The sequence below is a fragment of the Coloeus monedula genome (genome assembly GCF_965178545.1).
Source record: "Coloeus monedula genome assembly, chromosome: 6".
Taxonomy (NCBI): domain Eukaryota; kingdom Metazoa; phylum Chordata; class Aves; order Passeriformes; family Corvidae; genus Coloeus; species Coloeus monedula.
In genome coordinates, this window is record NC_138786.1 from 49,244,946 (window position 1) to 49,267,378 (window position 22,433).

General features: G+C 41.7%; 1 protein-coding gene across 1 annotated transcript in view; it reads right to left on the reverse strand.

The window, feature by feature from the left end:
- ITPK1 (inositol-tetrakisphosphate 1-kinase) overlaps positions 1–22,433 on the reverse strand; it is a 144,337-nt gene that overhangs the window by 57,189 nt on the left and 64,715 nt on the right. Inside the window, exons 4-5 of the mRNA XM_082283215.1 lie at positions 14,672–14,797; positions 6,848–6,965 (exon numbers count right to left, since the gene is read on the reverse strand). Of these exons, the coding sequence (XP_082139341.1) occupies positions 6,848–6,965; positions 14,672–14,797 (244 nt within the window). The remainder of the gene's footprint in view (positions 1–6,847; positions 6,966–14,671; positions 14,798–22,433) is intronic.

Below are 22,433 nucleotides of genomic sequence, written 5' to 3' on the forward strand. Positions count from 1 at the left end.
CCAGAATAAACTGCTTCTTCAGCAGCAAAAGTGACATAAACACATTACACCAAAACTGGAGTAATATTCTATCAGCCAAGTCCTGGTGTCCAACTCAGATGAAAGGTCCTAGTTTTCAAGACTTATTTCTTGACCTTTGATCTTGTGACAACACGAATAGAAACACTGGGAAAAGCCACTTACTGCAAAAAGTATTCCCAGTTAAATTTTACATTGATACTTTGAGCAATTTATCTTTCAATGCTCCTTCATTACTTTTTCTACTGCAGCACCCAGATACTTGAGAAATTTGGATGTCAGCCAAGGAAATTTCTGCTCAAGAGGATCAGAATAAGTTGAAACACAACCATGCTGGAATTTAAAACATCTAGTTTATTCAGTGAAGACTTCATCATGACAAGAAGAATCCCTGCTCCTCTTTTCCTCCTTCTAGAGAGACCAAAATCCTCAAGAATTAATCCATGTTCTGTTCATAAAACCCAAACTGGAGATGTCTTAGGAATGCCCCATGACCACGGAGTGCAATCATGGCTTATATCTTTACCCCATAAAATGCAGATTCAGTCATTCTTCAGATCCACCCAAGCCCCTAACACCAAATTCATAGCAGCTCTCACTTAAATGGATATAAACTTTTCCACTCTTTCAGCTTTATCAAGTAGAAAAATGCTTTGAAATCATGCATGTAGATGTAAAACAAATGTTTTCAACACTGGTATTCAATAAATGGATAAAAGGTCCAGCCTCGTTTCTTTTCAGATTCAGATAAGCAAAGGAGAGTGAAAATGGGGTGCAGATTCCCCATATCTGGTCAAAAAAGCACATGAGAGTTAAAGATTAAACCTAAGTGCACCCAAAAATAACATCTGAACTTCACAGGCAAGCTTATTTTGAAAGCTCAGTGGCCATTAAGACTACTAAGATCCAAGATGACGATTGTTTGTTGGTTCAAGGAGTTCTGACTGGCACACTGTGAGACAAAACAACAAAAATGTTTTCTGTATTATTCTCTGGGCTTTGTGCCTGTTGGCCTGCAGAATCACTTGAACAGTCCCAAACTGATGGACCTCAGGAGGCCAGTGGCAGTGGGCCAGCAGACTGCCACTCCTGACTGGGAGAACAAGGACTGTGCCCACCATATCCACAGAGACCCCCAGCTCCCTCCTACCTATGCTGGGACAGAGATCACAGCTCAAAATAATGAAAATCTGAAAGGGGAGAGGAGAGGCAGGAAGGGAATGGAGAGCCTGTTCTGATTATGAAATGGCTTTCAACAGTCTTACCTTGGAAAATCCTTTTGTATACTACTTTAACAAGAGCAAGATATGGTACAAGACAGAAGATTCCAGGCTCCTTTAGGGGCTTCCCACTTTCTTGTCCTGCTGCCTCTTTCAGGACAGCATTGGTCCTTTGGAAGCAGCTATCTACTTTAAATTTCAAAGCCAGGGCTTGTTTTCGTAACACCAACATGCTGATGTCCCTTTGTTATCCTCCTCCTACATGAATGAATGAGCTTTTATGAGAAAGTTGTCAGGTGACACTTCCCTGGGGCAAATGTCCCAGTGTGTTTCCAGTTCCACAGAGCAGGACTGAGACCCATCAAGTGCTGGCAGCCGGGTATAGAGGACTGCCATGTGCAACACTGCTGGGAGCTGAGGCACTTTGGACAAGCTGCTTACAGTCACAGAGACTATCAGTCCCATTCCAACTCCTTCCTTCCACACAGGTGTACTAGTTTTCATACAGAAATTAAAATCCAGTCAGTGAACATGCACCACACATTTTGAGTGAAGTACTAAGACATCTGTCTGCATGTGTTCTTGCTGGAAAAAGAACATACAGTCAACAAGGGAGACTTTTGCACCCAAAAAAACTGGCGTGGTTGTTTACAGTAGCTGACATCAGCCCTCTAACTAAAGATACTTTATTGATATGTCCCTGCATGAAGAAGTGAGTCCCAGGTGAGTGATTAAGAGGTTTTAAATTGAAGCTAGATTTTTCTTTTCACTTTAATAGGAGCTTCAAATAAAAATCAGAGGTGTCCAGAGTTGACCTGTGTGACTATTTTTCTCTCCCCTCTGACCAAAACTGCCCTGAAAAGTAGGCCACAGAGAGAAGATGCTACAGTTTCAAAAGCTGAATGCCTGAAGCTATGTATATACAGCTATTTTCATGCACTTTTTAACTGGGTGGCCTGATTTTGAGAAGTTCTAAGTATGCACTGCTCCAGCAATGTACATGCTCCATAATGCCCAAAAAACCCACCCCTGACTATCTGCTCTGGTGTTGAATTGTAGACACAGTTTTCTACTCCACAAGAGGTCCACGCTTTCTGTTCAAACAATACCTACACAGCTTTCTTGGCACAGACACTTGCTGTATCAGAGTATATGTACGTACACCTGGAAAAGAGCTCCTGCCCAAAACAATGTGGCATCTTGACAGGCAGGTGAGGGTCAGGAAAAGAAAGAGATGCACAGGGGTGACACGCAATGTCCAAAGTCATGCAGCAAGGCAGAACCAACACCAAGCAGAAAACCCGGAGCCCCAAATCAAATGCCTTACCTATTACATCATACTGAGCTTCCCTCCCAGCAGCAAAAGATACATGCAGCTGTGCGAGGAGTATTTCTAAGGCAGACAATCTGATAAAAAGAAATCCACAGACTAGAGAAGGATATTGTGATCTGTTCTGTAATATCCCCCAAAATGAGAAAGGAGCACATACAGCAGCAACTGCATCTCTTATATTAGTAACCAATCAATCATAAATGATTTTGATTACATGCCAGGATGAAAATATCAAAGCTAAAGGGGTGTATACTGTTTAGAGTGTCCTGAGGAAATAGCTCCCATACTTCAAAGACAACTGCTATGAAGAGAGAAATTAAGTAGTTGCAGCTCGGCTCATGCAGGAGTTCTCTCTCCTAGGAGAGCTCCACAAAGACTATTGTCTGCACAAATTTTAGATTTGGAGCTAAATTTAAGAACAACAAAATTTTTAAACTATGGAAGAAAAAGCCAGGAGCAAGTGGTTAAAGAAATGAACTTCAGGGTCTGCAAGTTCAAATGTTATCAGAGAAACCAGCAAGTCACTTGAGACAGCAGAGGAAGCTGAGCAGCAGATGGGAACACTAACTAGATAGCACACTGAGTGAGTAGCATGTTTACTTCAGTTTTGCTTTAAGTTCCTTCAACTTGGATTATTACTTTTAAGATAGGTAGTGAATTTCAAAAGCTTTTAATCTTTAAACAAAAAATGTAATATGAAAAGCTTAGTTAGTGCCCAGTCACAGTGCTCATCCATTACCATCTTAAGCGTGATTTTAAGTGCCAGATTTTGAACTTCAAACCTGAAGGATCACAAGTTTTCAACACAGCATCAGAAAATTTAGTTATTTTCATTAGGTTAGAGCTTTAAAAAGGCTGACACAGTTCCAACCATACAATAACCTGTTAAAAAAGAAATTTGCTCCTAATCTTTCACCAAACATCATCAAAACTGATCAAGAGCACTTTTATATAAGAAGCAATTCTTCACAGATAAGTAAATAAAGCAATACAACTGCTGAGAGAAAACTGTGACACCAAAAAAATCAATTCAGTGATTTATTTCAACATAGATCTGACAGCTATATAGGACACTAGCTGGGAATGCAACCTTTATTTTTTCAAATCTTTTTTTTAAAGATTCAGAAGCACAGGTTGCAGAATAACTAGCTCTTTTAGAGCTTGCACTCAAAATAACAGAGACCTGGAAAAAGAGTAAGCCATAGCCCCAGTCAGACTATTGATTCCAAAACAGAATCCATTAAAATCAAAGTTAAAATATCTCTTAAAGCTTTTTTTTTTTTTCCCCCAGAAGAGAGTGCTACTTCCTTCCAAGGGAGATATCACTACCTATACTGAATAAAGCAACAATCTGCAAATCACCTCAGCACTGCTAGTAGCACGCTAGCACAGTGGGTTCAAGGTGAATCCTGGAGCACATCTCTCAGAGAGGTTATGCAGTCTCCATCTGTGGAGAAACACAAAAACCACTGGACATGGACCTGAGGAACTGCTCTAGAGATTCTGCTTTGAGCAGGGAGTTGGACTGTATATTCCCAAGAGGCCTTTTCCAACTTCAGTGATTAGGCAAGTCTGTGAACCTTCTATTTCCACAAGGACTGAGTGGTTACTAGGTCAGACAAGGACATAGAAAGCCCAGGTTCAAACCCGTGCTTTCCCTCAGACTACTGGTACAATTCTGGCCTAGTTACTAGTCTTCCTCCACCTCGGTTCCTTTAGTGGCCACAGAGTGGTAGCAGAGAAAAGGAGTGTCTCAGCCACCCATTCTCAGGAGGCTGGATCAAAGTACTTATCACTCAGATACTTGACTCCAGAAAGAGCAAGATACGGGACTTTCAGAAAACCTAACAATGTCCACGTACCCAGTTTAGACACTTCAAATAGGGATTCCCTTTTTCAGGAAGCATGGAGAATTCTGTGTCAAAAGGACAGTGACTTGGACATCTGAAAAATAATGTGAGTTAAAATCAAGCTGTTTATAGACCATGGGGCCCTACTGCTGCAGAATACAGTCACCTCAGCAGAGCATGTGGTCACCCTCTCTTTAAGCCAACTGGTGCAAATCTTCAGTTTTCCAGTTGTTGTAAAGTCTACAGCATTGAAATAAAGTGTAAACTGAGAATCATAAATAAAGATTATACTTCATTTATAGTTACTTTCAAACATAATTCGAATAGAGGCAATAATCACTGAAATCCAAAACTGGTCTGTAAATAAAAACTGAATTTTCTTTTGAAAGACTTTGAACAGCAGAAGGCTTCTCCTTACATACATACTCAACCCTCCTGAGTTTACAACACTCCTTTGGAAGAGATAATCCCTTGCACTGAACTAAACCCATCACATTAATTTTGTATCCTGTGATAAAAAGGGCTCTCTAGTTACAGCTAAAGACTAGGATATTATTTTCTTAGTAGTTACTTCCATAATGAAATTCCAGAACAATAAAGATGTGGCTCCTAAGAGTTCATGCTATTCACAGATGTATTACTTCTTGTTTGAGTTTTCCAAGTGCTCATGGCCTTGGGATATGAGATGGCAGCCACAACAGAGAAAACATAACTTAGCAGGTGAAAATAAGGAAGTGGGGGGAAAACCCACAGCACTGTCTAGAGTGGTGTAACTTTTCTCTTACTGCACATCATCATGTGCAGGAATAGAGAGGCTGATCTACTTAGGCCAGAACAAGAAGACAATTATTAATCTCTCCTGAGATTTCCGCTGCTAAATATGGAGTTGGTTCAAGGTCTTGGTCATGATATTTCTGATTATGAGACAGAAATAAGATGAGACTGGGGAGGAAAGTGCCAGGGGGAGGGAGACACAGGGTCAGGGGAAATATGGTCACCAAACACTGCAGCAGCCAGTGACAACAGCTAACGCCATTCCTTACTTAATTCCTCAACTTTATTAATAGCTTCTTTTAAATTCAGTTTTACCCGAATACAAATTTCCTTTTTCCTTTTCCTCCTTAAGTATTTATTTCTTTTTCTCATCAGTTTGACCAAAGGAGGCTGAAATATGTGGAAGACAAACTACTTGCAAAAACTGGATGCTCTCCCAAACATATTGTTCTCATAAGGATAACAATAGTACCGATAGCAATTTAAGAAAAAAAGAACAAAACCAAACCTTACTGAATCCCTCTGCTTTTAGAACAAAATCCCAACCACTCCCTCAGAGCACAGGTTTCCCTCAGCACCTTTCTCTCACTCACAAACAGCAATAACTACTCCAAAACAAAATCCTTCTAAACTAATCAAGTATTTTCTCCCTAAGAGATTCCAAAAGACAAGTGAGAGTGCTGTGAATTGTTAGTCTTATTTTTACATAAAGACGGTGCCAGTGGGGCCAGGCAGGTTGTATGCAAATAATATGTCCATAAATCTACAACTATAAAAATACAAATTGCTGAGCTTCTTACCTGCCCATCAAGACAGTGATAACACAATCTCAATGGTATTTCCAATAACACCCCATTAGAACATAGTTCAGAAATGCAATTTCCCCCCATTACAGTCATCTAACATATGAAACAGTTACTTCAGAGCTATTCTAGATTTAAATTCAAAAGCCAATAAATGTTTCAAGAACATGACAACAGCACAAGTAGAAAGGGAATGAAAGACTAACTCAACCCAACAGTTACAATGTTAAAATGAGAAGGTAATAGAATTATTCAGGTTGAAAAGGCATGACTTCTAAACATGGGAATACAACTCAAATGATACCAGTTAAAGGCAATAGTTTATGTCAGGTAACAAGCCAGCACCAGAACTGCATTTATGTTCCTCCTAGCAATTAGCTTGTGCAATAGGCTTCCAATACCTCTCAAAGACCTTAGCTCTATTTACACTTTAATTTCTTTCGGTCCTTTCCAAAAACCATTTTTCTTCTTCTCCCTCCAATTCAGACCTCAGGACTCTTACTACTGCTGAGTTTGTACAGTCATTTCAATTTACCAGCTCACACAAGAAGACAGTGTTTTCCAGAAGATTTCTGAGAGTGCTCACTGTGGTAAATATGCTCCCCATTAAATCCACATCGTATTTTTAATCAGATACAAACCTTCTTTGTGTATATGGAAAAAGAAGAGCACAGAATTCCAGAGGGCAATCCTGTGACACAGGAATGCTTCAGTGTTTTTGCTCCCATGGAGAGACAACGCAAGGGGCCCAAAACCACTACTTCAAAGTTCACATCCAACCTCCAGAAGGAAGCTGCTTCCTTCTCTAGTCATAATGAAAGCCTCCAGGGAGAGCAGATATTGGCCTACCTTGCATGTATGCCTCTATTTGCCGAATTAGCTCATAAGACTTGGATCGGTCCAGAAGTGTACGAATAGCCGGGAGAGGGTCTAGGATAATGGTTTCTGGATGAGCATCAATATACTCCTGCAAAACAATATATAGAAAAAAAACGGCATTAGGTTGGCTGAAGAGTGTAGAAAAATATGAGAAGAGAAAATAATGGGGAAGAGAATAGATAATGTTAAAAACCTCAAAGTCCAGCTTCTCTTCAAGGGGAGCCAAATGGACTTTGGCAACGCAGAAAGTCACCAGACAGTCAAAACACTGGCACTTGAACTGAACGCAAATGTGACAGCTAACTGGTTTAGATGGCAAATTCCTCCTGTAGACACTATCGGTAGCAAAACCCATGCTGCAACCACATTACCTCACAAGGGAGCCAGTGGCAAAGTGCCATAGTAAGAGCTGTGAGCAGGGCTGAGAAAAGCCATTAGGGGAAGAAAGATGGCACACAGCTATCTTGGGGTCAGCCTTGCATTCAATTTCTACATGTGAACCTCACAACTATCTGAACTAGGCTCAGAAATACATCTGGGTTCTTTTATGTTGTTATTATTGCTGTCCTCTAGCTGGGCTGAAGACAGTGTTAAGGGCTGGATGATAAGGGCTGAAATTTTTTTTGGCAGAGCTGAAGAGATTGTTGCTTCACTGTGTCTTCATTGCTTGCTACTTCTCTATGTTCATACTCTGCTTTTCTGACTACAAGAACAAAGCAAAGTTAATGACCTCATGGATCTTCATCTTGGGAACTCAATTCCCCATTTACTGAGGTCATAACCGCACTACTGCATCTTGGCCATGAACACAGACACAGCTGCCAGGTATTGGCCTTGCAAACCCAACAAAACTTCCTTCTGTTTCTTAGAACAGGTGCTGAGTTTCTTCATCATTACCCCAACCTGACTCTATAAAGTCAATGGAAACATGCATCCATCTTACTCTATTCAAAATCAGACAAATATACCCAAAGTTAGCATCTCTCTTTGTTTTACCCAACTTCCCAAAGCCATCCTAATGTTTCCACTTACTTCTTTAAATATCCATTCATACAAATGCTGCTGCAATTAATGGACTTCCACAAAGTTCTACTTCATTTAAATTGACTATTTCAAAGAAGAAAACATATTACAAAAGATATTTCAGAGTATGACAAGGTGGCCTCAGGAGATGCACTTTGCTGGAGAGAAAAGAATGGCATAATCTATTCCCAGAAAGTGATTTTGCTCCAAATACTAACTGGGGATGCAGACTTCTCCACCCTAGCACTGGCAAACTGTTGCCTTCTGGTGACTACATAGTCTGAGCTGATGGTGGGTAAAAGGAGATTATTCATTTGAGGTTAAGAGGATCCAGCACTGAGGTTTAAAGAACCTACTGCATCACCCACAAGACACAAGCAGCTTTCTTTCACAGTGCATTAGGCACCCCTCAGTGGCAATACTCTGTGTCTGACGTATTTAGTAATCCCTGCAGAACACAAAAAATGAATTCCCCAAAGATACGTTCAACCTTGCTGCCTCATGGGAAAAGTAAGGGACAGCCTTTTGCACAGCTGGTCATCAAGACTGTCAGACCCAGCTGTTGTCTCACCCTGCAGTACAGCCTGGATAAAACGCCTCATCAGCTCAGTGGAGCAGAAGCTGGGTTCATTTCCAGTCACTAAAGCCCAGAACATACACTTTTCATGAGTCTGCTGCCCCTAGTACTTCCAGAGTCTTAAGCAGAGCAATCAGCTTTCAAATAGTATATTACCGAATGCCTCTTAGACACCCACACATGTTTATGCATACATGCCCTGCATGCAGCACCTAAAAGACACCCTGTGGAGCTAGCATGATCCAGTGATTATGGTATTAGCTTGAACTTGCTGATAGTGAAACTGTACTTGAGTATCTCAACATCTCCAGAGTGTAACAAGACAGCTCTTTTAGTCCCTCTGTTCCTCCATTTAAAAGACAGGGAGTTACCACACTCTTTTGTGTGAACGCTGTGTCTTCCCCAGCACACTGAGGATGAGCTCCTTACAGACAGCCCATACCCTGACAGGGCAGCAGGGAAGTACAGCACCCAGACTGAACATCTTACAGCTCTAAAACGTGGCCTCAGCAGAGCTCTGGCAGCAAGTGTCCTGCAGCACTTCTGTTCTGTGTACAAGCTCTTCCTTTTGCACTGTGGTGACCACCCGTCCGCCTCTGGTTCCACTTTGACTTCAAGATCCCCAGACTTCCATCCCGGCCCAGCCCCTACTCTGCACATACTAATCCTTCCCCTCACACATACATTCCTCCAGTCTGTGGACTCCATTGCCTTTACCGCCCTCCAAAGAGGGAATGATTTTTCCATCTCTTAGCTCCTTGTGTACCTTCCCGAATTTTCCTGATGCTCACCTCAGCATTGAGAACTATCCTTGCTTCTCTGGGATTCATGTATTCTACTTGTTAATAAGTATTTCCAGATGGAGTCTGGCTTTTTTATGCTTTCTGTAAGGGAAGAGTGCTTTATTTCTAATGATAATAGCTCTAAACCGTATTAAAAGATCATCCAAGCAGTAAGCTTGCTACAGCATAACGAAGTTTAACAGGAATAAAGGCACTATCTCAAGGCCATTCTACACCAGTCAACATGCCAAGAGAAATGAGCATCTAAGATGACTTTCCAGTGCCTGATTTCTCATCCTGTTGCCTTAAGGAGCCTCCAAAAAGCTCTGTAAGGCAAACATGAAATAACTGATGAAGATGAAGGAGGTGGGAGTGGTTTTCCAATAGACTCTGAAGGACTTTAAGAAACTACTTGAATGTCAAGAAGAACTGCACTGAGTAAAAGGCAACAGCCCCTTCAAACACACAAAAGCTTTTGAGCTTTGAGCAAATGAGCTTTCTTTACAAAACAAAGACATTTCTCAGCATTAAATCTGTGTCAGGTGCTATTCTCCAACTCTTCTCCATTTGCAGGCCTAGGCACTCGGACAGCCAGAGAGCACAGGAATGGCAAAACTCAGAGCAGGGCAGTGAAGATCTGTGTCATCTAAGGAAAGGAAAGGGCTAGAAACTTAAGTGTCTCCTAGTGCTTATCTGGGGACAGGCCACACATCTCTCCTTTTAACTGAATCCAGAACCAGCTTCCCCTTTGAAGCACAGGACTCTAAATGCAGAACAAGGTCAGCATACTTGTATGTGTCCTTTCTGTTTGAACACAGCTAGAGATGAACTGCAGAAGCTGTGCAGGGGACAGGAGCATCAAAATGCACTCAAGTCCTCAGAACTCTGCATCTCTTCTCAATGCTGTTCGTTGCTTGGATTTCCATCACAAAGCATTAACTCTGCACTCAAAAACAAACCCATCCAGTTGCACCAGGATCCCCAAAGCAAATAATTCAGCTTCCCCTTGGGCCTGTAGGCTGCCCACACTTTCCCAGTCTCCCACGTCTCACCAGTACGTCAGCAGCACATGCAAAAGAAAGTTTCAATACCCATGCATGGAAAACTACTTTAAATAAGTAATTAAAAAATCTGAACTTTACACCAATTCACTACAAGAGGAAATTACAATAAGAAAAGTCAATTTTGTTAGTTTCACAGGAACATTATGGTAGCTGATGTGAAACCTTTCATAAACTTTGATTCTTTACTAGAAACTGGTCCACACTCAGACATCATGTATTACAAACATACTCAGTTTTCAAAGCCATATACTTTGTCTAGAAGGCAGGAACTGGGATAGTTTGGTTTTCTTTCTTACCAAGAAGGCAGAACTGTAGCACCAGTAAGTGACCTGTGAAGATCACTTAACAGACTGGAAAGCCCTTGGTGTAGCCTAAGTAACAGTGCTCCAGTGGCACAGAAGGACTCCACTACCAGAAATACAGATCTGGATAAACATGAAGGGTTTCTGCCTAATTATTTTGAAAGCAGGTGAGGTACTATAGAAATGAACTTGAAAATGAAGCAGTTGAAGGAGGAAAAGAGAAACACTGAAGCCAGGAGAGAGCCTTCAGTACAGCACAACCTTTCAACTTTGAACGTTCAAATTTTCTCTCATCCTTCTAGCAAAACAACTCTGCTCTCCACTTCAGTGGATTTACTGAAGACTGATATCCAACAGCAGACTCCAACCACCCAGGCAACAATGTGGAAGATATTTAGGCTTTCCAACAATAGATTGAAAGGGCTCTGTCCTTGGGCTGCAGTTCAGCTTGACCCAGACAACATCTATGTTTTCCTCTTTCTAATCTTTGACATAATAAAAGCAAACAAGAAGAAACAAGGACTTTTAGGAGATCTTCCTTTGTTTGTATTCCAGGCCTGATGTTAAATCATGCTTTGTACCAGCCCCATTCCTGGCCAGCAACGAAACTTGAAATCAAAAAGAGACCAAATATTTCATGTTTCCTATTAAATACCTCTGGATATAACCCAGCAATTAAAAAAAAAATACTTTCCTTGAAAAGCCTGTGTATAGATGAGAATGGAGTTGCTTGTCATTTTACCCAAGAAAGGTAGCTAATGATTTTTTTTTTAATATTTTAACAGAAAGTTGATACAGTATCTACTGCAAATAATAAGTCATTAGATGATAAGAGAGATTCACTGATTCATTGACTTGCTTTTATTACTAAGTAATAAAACTTATATAAATCTTTTGTTTAATATTAAACAAAGTTCCATAAAAAAATATTCCAAAAGAAAACAAGTAAGCAAAAGAAACAATAACGCCATTTGGATTTGTGTTTTCCCACATACAGAAACATGACAATGACCGCTTGTAAAAACAGGACAACATTTTCCAAGGGAGAAACAGATGTAAAGACAAGCCTGTCTAAACAGTTTGCATCAGATTCAGACTTAGTTCTGACTAAGCTGAGTTCTAACTCAGCTTCACTGTTTAGCCTTCAGAAGTCCACTGCTGCTTCATCTTGCAAATACCTACCCACGGGAAGCTATCCTGACACCTAGCACTCAAATGACAAATTTTCAGTTAATTTTGCTGTTTATGAGGCTCTTCCAACAAATTTAAGACATTATTTTTTAAATGGGTAAAGCACAGCCTGTGAATTCAGGTGCAAATAAACCATTTCAATTTTGTATTAACGTGTTCCCCCAGTTAGAAAATAATTACTAAGACGTAATAGTTTCCTTTGGTTTTTTTGCTTGCATTTTCTCAGCTGAGAAGTCCCCTACCTCCTTCCCTTCAAAAACATCTCCCTAATTTTCCTTCCTCTCAGTCCCAAACCCTTCTAAGAAAGCTTCTCAATCAAGATTAGAAGAGCCCATCCTGGACAACTCCAGAGTGAGAGAGTCAAGAGCTGAAGTGCAGCAGGGAAGGAGACATTTTAAATTTTCATCAACCTGATAGCAGAAGTCTAGGCATAAAATCTGCATCTGATCTTTTTATGTAGACTAATGCAAAGAGAACCTGTTCAGAGAAAGCTCTGAAAGACAAATTAATAACCCTATTGATTTTCCATCATTCAAGCCATCATTTTGAATGCAATATGAAGTGGCAATGAATGAAGCTACTCAAGGCCCAGTACAGCTATGACAGGCAGGATTTTGCTCTAATGAAAGCATAACAAAGATTCCCCAATGCCTTACATGAGCCAAAACATACTCAGTTTTCAAAGCCATATACTTTGTCTAGAAGGCAGGAACTGGGGTAGTTGGTTTTCTTTCTTACCAAGAAGGCAGGAACTGTAGCACCAGTAAGTTAAAAGCACCCTGGGGACTCTGCCTCTTCACCTGACTTCCCTCCATGTACTTCCAGTCAAGAAGGAACCACTGAGCACTATAACCAATTTTTACAGTTAACCAATTACCTGTGTTCAATCAGTCCAGCCCTGTGTTACAGTGGGTAGGAAGGGAAACTGATCATCATCTCTAAAAACAATCATCATCCCCAAAATAATGATTTAAGTGTCCTAGAAAGCAAATAGAAATAGTTCTCCACTTTTCATCTCATGCACTACACTAGGTGCTGCATGCAGTCTTTGTTTTGGCTTTGGATGAGATCACTAGGAACTCATCACTGATTTTCAGTGCAGTGGGGAACAGTTTGCACCCACCAATATTCTCCTGAGAAACTGCAGTCCATACCACATCCCACTAGCACAAAGACCTCAGAAAGCTCAGCCCTAAAGGTCTTCTGGAGCTAAAAATCCCCCTGTCAACAGGCAACTCCTTCATACCATTTTCGTTTTCCTGTAATGTTTTTTTTCCAAGGCAATTGAAAACAGCCATAAACTGGCATGCCAAGAGGCTTCCTGTTCTATTAGCACTCTCTGCCAGACCCTACAAGGGCTCATCACAGACTCCAGAGAGCAGGGACACAGAGTCATGTAAATATGAAGCCAGTTTCCTCCTTAGCTCTTTGCAGATTAGATGGTCAAGGCCTCTATAACATAGATCTAAAAAAAAGTCATTCTTAAAAAGGTCATAAATATAGTCTGGCAGATCATTCCTCCTCCTGTGGTCAAGGATCCCTTGCTCTCTGCTTCCTGGAAGACTGCTTTATGGAGCCAACAGTAAGACGGCTGCCAGGAATCATCTTGCTGTCACATTTATATTCAATAGCAGGAAAAAAGCATAATGAATTTTGCACTGTTTGGTCTGGTTAAGATCATCAGAACTTTTTCAGTCAACTTAATCAACAATAAGGGAACCACACTATTTCCACTTGTGTGTAGGTGCCAGAAATACCACAGTGCTTATATAACACCTCGCTCGTGCAAATAGCTTTCTTGCAAGGGGTCATTTTACATTTTCCAGGTTGGTCATTGATTTTAGTTTTAAAAACTCAAAACAACAACCCTATCCCACACACTTTATACAAAAGTATTCTTACAATTTCTTTTTCTTAGGAAATATGCTTCTCTTAATTTCTAATGATTTTCAATATCTTAAAAATAATACAGGACAGATGCAGACAGGCAGCAACTTCCAGATAGTTTCTGTCCTGGACACGAAATTACATGAGAGTATAATCTAAAAATGCATTTTGGCGGGTAATTCAACACAGAAAGGCCTGTGCTCTGCCCCACTGGTTCCTGGTTATATGTTTTACTACTGTGGAAGTTTCCTGCATGCCAGTGATGTGGCACAACTTGGCCTCCTGCAGATGAAAAAGGTAAGGCCTTACTTTATTGGAGAGAGGATACCATTCAGATGCCTGCTCACAGGGGCCCTACCCTCTATCTTATCCTCTATCTTCCAAAACAGAAAAGGTTGGAAGGTACCAGGAGAGAATCTTTTTCTAATGAATGAGTTTTGAAGACACTTTTTCTTTGGGAAAACAGTTCTCTGTGCCACTACACCTTGCATATTTCTGACCTTCAATGTAAACCTGAGGGGAAAAAAAATTAATACAACACGATTTTCAGCACAAGAGGACAGAGTCTCTCACAGTAATCTTGATGTTACAGAAATTAGCATTCCAGGAACTGGGAAGACTAGACAGAACTGGGCCAAATTCAGTGGCTTCTGTCATGGAGAGATACACATAAAGTGCTCGGCAAACACCTGTTCCTCTTTGTGAGCAGCACTAAGACTCTTGAAATGACAAAAGAACATTTGGTGGAAAACCAGTTCTAACTAACCTTACTGATACAACACAAAACCTTCCCAGGGTGCAAGTCCATTTTAAACTGACAAAACTATTTTTGCTGGGCTATCAGTAGCAAGGCAGCAGCAAGCCAGACAGTTTTTTTTCATCAAACCCCTACAAACTGCAAAGTAATCAAACTGAATTTGCTGCACTAAATTCATCCTCTTGCTTGAAATGCAGAAAGAACCACTTACCTGGAACCTCTGAACCAACTCCAGTGACTGGCTGTCATTCTGGTCTGCTTCAAGGATTACATCTGTCAGTTTATGTATGATCACATCCAAAGGGCCCTGATCTTCAATGGGTTTGGTGAGGTCAAGCTGAAGAAATCGGAGAGAAACATTTCATTAATATATGGGGGATCCAAGCTCTTGTCCCTGCCACCATCTGAGGTGTTGCTGCAACACAGAAGGCATTTACTTTATGCAGTGCCTTTGTTTTGGTATGTTATCCAAATCCCTGAGCATTTACACTTCACTGAATGTTAGAAAACTTTACTCAGACACTTATGTCTCAGCAGCATAGCTCTAATTCCATGAAAAAGCAGTGAAGTCACCAGCAAGTACCCTCCATCCAAACACCTTCCTGTTCCTCTCCACCGTAAGCCAACATACGCCTCCTCAGCTCAGTTTCCCGGTACACTCACATACATACAAAAGGAATGAGCCAACAAAGATTAACACCACTAATAAAAGGAAAGTCTGCTATGCCCTTTGCCCACTGGGATTGCACAAAACAGCACCCAGGAAAGGAAAAAAGGTAACACAAAAGCAAGTGACTCAGGATCTGTGGAAATTCACCTGCTACTGAAACAGCTATTTAGCTGGTAAGGAGGGGTGCAGCTCCCAGACACTCCCAACAGCAGACTTTGGCTGGAGGCAAAGATTTGGGGTGGGGTGTGCAGAAAGTCTGCTCCAGGCAGCACAGGAAGGCATGAAAATGGTGGCAATGTGTTAGAGGGCTTGGTTCTAGTACCAAAACAGGGTTCAAGAGCAGAGGAACGACCTGCACTGGAAAAGGATTGAGGAATTTTCTCTTGATGAAATATTAATGCAAAGAAGCCTACTGGACCTGATGGGATGCATGAGAAGAATCCTAAGAGAGCTGGCCAGTGTGAGGGCTTGGATTTATCAGGATATAAATCAAAACTATGGATATTCCAACTAAATCAGGAAGGGCAGTCTGGTTACAGCAGAGTCCCACAGAGGTAGTGGGATCTCCATTCTTCAAGGTTTTCAACACCTGACTGGGCAAAGCCCTAAGCAACTTAGTCTAAATTTAATGCCAAATCTGCTTTGATGAAGATGATGCATTTCAGACCCCTAAGATGCTCATGAAACCTAATGATCCCATGAAGCTATTTACCAGATTTAACATTAGTTCAGTGTAAGTGCCAGAACTGGCTCATGTTCTAGACAACACGCCGGGCTGCTCACAGCACAGAAGCTGTGAGATTCAATTCAACCAATTGTCAGACCTGCTGCATTAATGACAACTTAACCTTGTAAACGTCAAACCAGGAACATCTCTGAGAGGAAAGATGGATGTGTGCTTACTAAACTAAAATTAGCATCTGATTTTACCTGCATGAGCCTTTCTATTGCTGCTTTCTTTTTTATTCAACTCTGGTAAAGAAGGGTATGGGAGGCACAGGAGGGAGAGGAAGAGGCTGGGCAGAAGAGGCTGCTGATGATGCTGTTTTCTGTCTTGTTAGCTTGAGTTTTGTCCTACTAAAATTTCCCACCCTACAGAAATGACCCTGCTTTGAATTAAGGAGTGAGTGCCTTAAAGAAGGTAAAGGTAAGACAAGATGAAACCAATAAAATGAAACCAGCAGAGATTTATCAGCCTTATACTAATTTGCTAGTTGCTAATGTAACCGATCCACAGAGCTGAATTGCTTTTCTTGTGTAGGCTCTCTTATCTGGGCCAGGCTTCCCCGAGCAGAATAACTGAAGTTACCTATGGCACAAAAGCAAATTGAAAGCCTGCCATTTCCTCCCTCAGAGACCACCTTTGCTTGCCCATTACTATATGCTCCTACTAACAGTTATGGGTTGGGGCCCTTTGACGTCCTCATGCAGATTCCAACACAACTGGAAAACAGATTTTGTGTCTCTCTTCGGAGGAGATGAACAGAGGCACCGCTCACAGGTGGGCAGCCACTCCTGACAAGCCGTGGTAGAGGCCAACAGAACAGACTTGGCATGGACGCTCAGGGACAGGTAAGCTGTGGCCAGGTGAGGCAGTCCACAGAAGGTTTGGCTGTACTGACATGTTTTCACTCTCACAAGTAGTGCAGCACAAAGGCTAAGGGACAGCCTAAGGGTCTGCAAAATGAAGTGAACTGCAGCTTGGCTAAAGGACCCGGAAGGAGATAATTAACTTCTGTAACCAAGTTCCAGAAAAATCAGTTAATATCCTTAAAAGAAATCTCAGATGACCACACTGCTTCTTCTCATTTTTTTCCATCTGCCTATCACATCTGGAAGGAAATAGCAAAACAAAGGGTCCATTTAACTAGGTCAGAAAGTTCCCAGTTGCCAAGGTACAAAATTCTGAATTAATCCATTTTCAGGACTTGCAGTTTGAAAAATGGTAAGAAACAAATAAGTACTTGAAATTGGTTACCCCTCTACATTCTTCCCGAACTTTCAGCTCAATCTGCACAGAAACATTCAGAAAACAAGAAAACAGTCCTCCCTTTCAGCCTTGACCTAAGAATAGAAGTAAGCTTTCAAGGCATATCCAGGCATTTCCAGCACAGTGTTTTCCAGAAGCGTAACATATCTGGGCAAGATAACTTCTTCACAACAGTTATACAAGCTAAACACAATGGGCATATTTTGAGAATGAAACCAAATGCACCTACTTTGCACACTGGAAAGCATTAAAAAGGCTCCCGATTAACAGTGTTTTCCTTCCCCTTCACCAGTAAAGCAATGTGAGAAACGACAGCATGATAAAGCAGCTTGTCTGGAAGGAAGTTCAATGACCACTTCAATTGCCTCAACAAGGACAGCAGGTACATTTCAGCCACAAAAACCTTCAAAATTTCATCCAGTATTTTGTGGATTGGAGGATCAAACAATTTGCAAAAAAATACGTTCTCTATGTTTAGAGCCATGCTGCAGAAAGCAAATATTCCGGGGCTATGTGGAATTTGGAAGAGATTCACCTTCCTTTTATGCACTCAGAAAAAAAAAAAAAAAGTAAAAGCAGGAGGAAAAAAAAAGATTTGAGAAGGTAAAAAGAAGCCTTTTCAAGTGGAGTATCAGACCCAAAAAGAAGTCGGTGAAAGTAAAGTACAAAATTTCTGATGGCCCTCTGCTGAGACAAACACTGATTCACTGTTTGTCATCAGCTGGAATTTGAGCCCTCCTACTTCCCTTCCCTTTCAGCATCTCTCTCTCCAAATGACCTCTGCATTTGACATGATCAATTGTTTTCATGGTTTCATGGTATTGGTTTCATGGCATTGTCACTTACCACCAAAACCCAGTAAAAGTCAGGTGCATGACACGCAAGAGAGCGTCAAAGCCGTACACAGTAAATGTACACGGTGTGGATGTGACATGGACGGGTGCACTGTCTCTGCGTAAAAGCTGTCGGGATGGCCAGGACCAGAGAGTGGTGGTGAATGGAGTTAAATCCAGTGGGCAACTGGTCATACCTGGTGTTTACCACGGCTCAATACTGGGGCCAGTGCTGTTCAATGTCTTTATCAAAGATCTGGACAAGGGCATCGAGTGAACCCTCAGTCAGTTTGCAGTTCAAACCAAGCTGGGCAGGAGTGTTGATCTCCTAAAGGGCAGGAAGGCTCTGCAGGGTGATCTGGACAGGCTGCATCCATGGGCTGAGACCAACTGTATGAGGTCAACAAAGCCAAGGGCCAGGTCCCGCATTGGGGTCACAACAACCCTGCAGAGCACGACAGGCTGGGGGCAGAGTGGCTGGAAAGTTGCCTGATAGAAAAGGACCTGGGGGTGCCATTTGACAGCAGCTGAACATGAGCCAGCTGTGCCCAGGTGGCCAAGAAGGCCAGTGGCATCCTGGCATTCTGTGTCAGCAATAGTGTGGCCAGCAGGACCACAGCAGGAATTGTCCCCCTGTACTTGGCACTGGTGTTGCCACACCTCAAATCCTGTGTTCAGTTCTGGGCCCCTCATGACAAGAAAGACATTGAGGCTTTTTTTTTCCAGAGAAGGGCAACGGAGCTGGGGAAGGGTCTGGAATATGGTTCTGATGAGGAGTGGCTGAGGGAGCTGGGGGTGTTTAGCCTGGAGAAAAGGAGGCTGAGGAGGGATCATATCGCTCTCTACAACCACCTGAAAGGAGGCTGTAGCCAGGTGGGAGTTGGTCTCTTCTCCCAAGTAACAAGTGATAAGACAAGGGTAATGTCCTAAAATTGCAACAGGGGAGATTTAGATTGCATATTAAGAAAAATTTCTTCACTGAAAGAAGTCAATCATTAGAATAGGTAGCCCAGTGAAGTGGTGGAGTCGCCATCCCTGGAGGTATTTAAAAGATGTGTAGATGTGGCACTTGGGCACGTGGTTTATTGATGGCCTGGGCAGTGCTAGGTTAACAGCTGGACTTAATTTTAAGGGTCTTTTCCAAACTAAATGATTATATGGTTTTTATGCCTTTCCTGGTCTTTCAAATCCATATATGGAAGAAACCAACCAGTAGATAAATGCTCTTATCATAGCTGGCTGCAGCCAGCCTGCCCACTTTAATAGAAGGATGGGCTGAAAGTTACAAAACGCTCCAAGCTTAGAAACGACAGTCTCTCCCACAGGCTTCCCAGAGAATCCGCTGGAGAACAAGTTACAGGCACGCAGAGCTCTGTCTCTGCCCTCCTCTCCCCTTCCCCCTTCCTCTCTCCTCCAGAAACACACAGCCAGCACATTATCCAAATCATTACAGAGAAGGGCAAAAAATGTTTATTTCCATTAAGTATAATTTGTTTAAAGTTTTGGGGTTGTTTTTCTCCAGAACCCTGGCAATCCATCTGTATTGCAAGGACAGGGCGAGTGCCTGGCAGAATGCCATGGCTCTCCACTGGTCCCAACTGCAATCCCACACAAATGCATTTCTGGAAGCTGTGTTTAAAAATAAAGCTATGTCCAAGTGGAGAAAATCTGGATTTGTTCACTCAGGGAAAAAAAAAAACAAGCCAAACAATTACAAATGCTGGATTTAGGAAAAAGAAATATCATTTATAATAATGATTAAAAATAGTTATGTATTTTTTGTTTTATTCAGTGTTTCCAGTCCATGGTATAATCAGCTATATTTCAGAATCTGCCTGATCAGGATTTATGATTCTGATTTTTTTTGTAAAGCTCTTCTTCCGAAATAGTTTTTGGATTATCATTCACATGAAATGAAGTTTTAATACCAACCTGTTATTTTATCTGAACCAAAGAGAGCTATGTCCACTGCTTTATCCCTGAGGAATGTAGAGTCGATCTCTACATTTCTATTTATCCTCACTTTTCTCTTATTATATTTTCATTAAAAACAAAAATACTCATACAGCTATTCTTCAAACATTTTGCTCCCATTCTCCAGTCTACTAACAAACTCCACTCACCAGGATGCTGCTCTAAGTTTTTGCTATGTCTCTTGCTATGTTTTCATTTGATTTGCTGCTAGGAACAGCAGAAAAGGAGTGCACGTCCCTTCACAGTAGTCTGTCATGCTGCAGGTGGAAAGTGTTCATGAAACTTTCAGCCAAAGGAGGTAAATGAAGGCAGAAGGCAAATCAGAATTCTAAGCTTTCTCACCAGGAAGATAGCATCAAATCATCAGACATTAGCTCAAGTGCTAGAAAACTTAATAAAATGCCACCAAAGGGAAAGAATCCATTCAGCTTTCCAGTAGGGACCTGTCAATGCTCTGCTACACATTTCACAGAATCATGGTCCAAAAATCCCTCTGTGGTGATTTAACCACTCTCCTCCCTGTGAACTGGACATACAACTTCAGCCTGACCTGACTTCTCTTCTCCTTGACTCCTGAGACTGTATACAGAATTTTCTACACAAATCTATTGTATCCTGCTATTCAGACACTCAGTTAAAGTTATATTGATCCCAAGACATGTGGTGTTTATTTCAATCTTAATTCAGCTTCTTAAACTCCACGGCACGAAACCTTCAGGATTTTAGCCCTCATCTTCCACTCCTGGGGCTATTTTCTACCCTATATTTTCATCACATACACTTATACCAAAAGACTTGTAAAATAAAGCTTCTCAAATTCTTCTCCCAACCCCATCCCCAGTGTTTACATGTGCTGTGCACCAATGCTGAGGAATTCATAATAAAAAAAGTCAAAAGTCACAAGTCACAAGCTCTAGATCAGAAAGCCAAGTCTTCAGAAAGCTGAACCCTGACAACTGATCTATTGGTGGACACTGTTCTCTCCCAAAAAGCTCAAAGAAAGCATCTAAAAATATCTTAAGCACTTCGGAGAGGGAAGGGAAGCAACAAAAATCAATACTGTCAAGTTCACTCTAAAAAGCTTACCTTACTGTAAAAAATAAACAAAAATAAAGGTAACATTCTAATTACAGGAGAGAATGTGCTAGCTTTTGAAAGAAAGTGGGGAAATTTCCTGAAAGAAATCAGGGAAACAGTTGTGCATATCCATCCATTCATGTAAGACCTACTTGTGCACAGTGGCAGTGACAGAACAGAATGGCACAGAAGCCTGACTGCTCTTGGGACAAACCAAGGGAAATCCATATGACCAAGTAAGACCAGCACATGCTTCTTTCACAAATTAAATCCTTGAGGAGCAGTCCACTTCTGTCCCGTCTCTCCACTAGGACTATACACTCACAAAAGCAGCTGTCAGGTCTGTGCAAGCACAAAACTGACACAAATGATTCCCTGCCAAACCCAATGGAAGGTAATAAAGTATGTATTACTAAATATTTCCTCATGAGGAAAGACATTATGCTACCTGGCATTTTCAGTTGTATACAGGCTCTCCATAGCTCCTAAAATACCCATGTATTGTAACTAAGAAAAACTTTAGATATTTAAGCGATTTAAGATATTTAAGCTATTTAAGATAATTCAATATCTCATCTCTCTGTCTGAGAAAGTTATCTGGGTTTTCATCACACCCAGATAGTGCAAATGTTCAGCACTTGCTGCTGCTAATGGGGCCAAAGGATACCAAAGGATAACATGAACTTCCTTAGGCAACAAACACATTGCAAAGGGCAAACAGGGACCTGACCATCAAAGGGTGTAAAGAAAGAGCAAAAAGTACACCAAGAGGTGCTGGTTTGTCTCTCCACGCCCCCTTCCCCAGCACTGCATTAACCTGCACATCCTGTTGCAGCATCGGCAATCTGAGAAAGGAAACGCGCTGTGGTGAGGAGCTCCCCCCCCCACCGCTGACGAGAGGAGAGGGCATCGCAGCGGCATCGCTCACAGCCGCCACCTCACATGGGAACTCCTTCCCAAGCAGGAAGGAAACACCTGGACAATACCCTGCCTTCTTCATGGGCTTTTTGAAATCACAGAAGTTAAAGACCGACCAAAGAGCTTACCTTTCTACACTAGAGGTTATCTGCTGCTGTTCTGCCCAGCTTAGTTTAACAGAACCACCAAAGGAGAAGGAAAGCAAGTCCCACACTGTGATATGTCGTGCAGAATCTCAGGCAAGTATCAGTGACATCCCAGGTATCACGACATGCCTAAAGGTGAGGAGCAGCATAACACAGCCGATGAAGCTGTGCTGGGTTCCCATTTTCCCAGATAAAGAATCTTTAACACCAGAGGAAAAGATTCTGGGTTTAACAGATGGTTTCTTTGTGCTTTCTTCCATTCTTGTGTTTACTTTGCATTCTGCTGGGCACAAGTTGCCAGAGAGTATGTGTGAACGCTTTTCACATTTTCAGGAGTTGCACACATCCGTTCCCCTGGAAGCTTG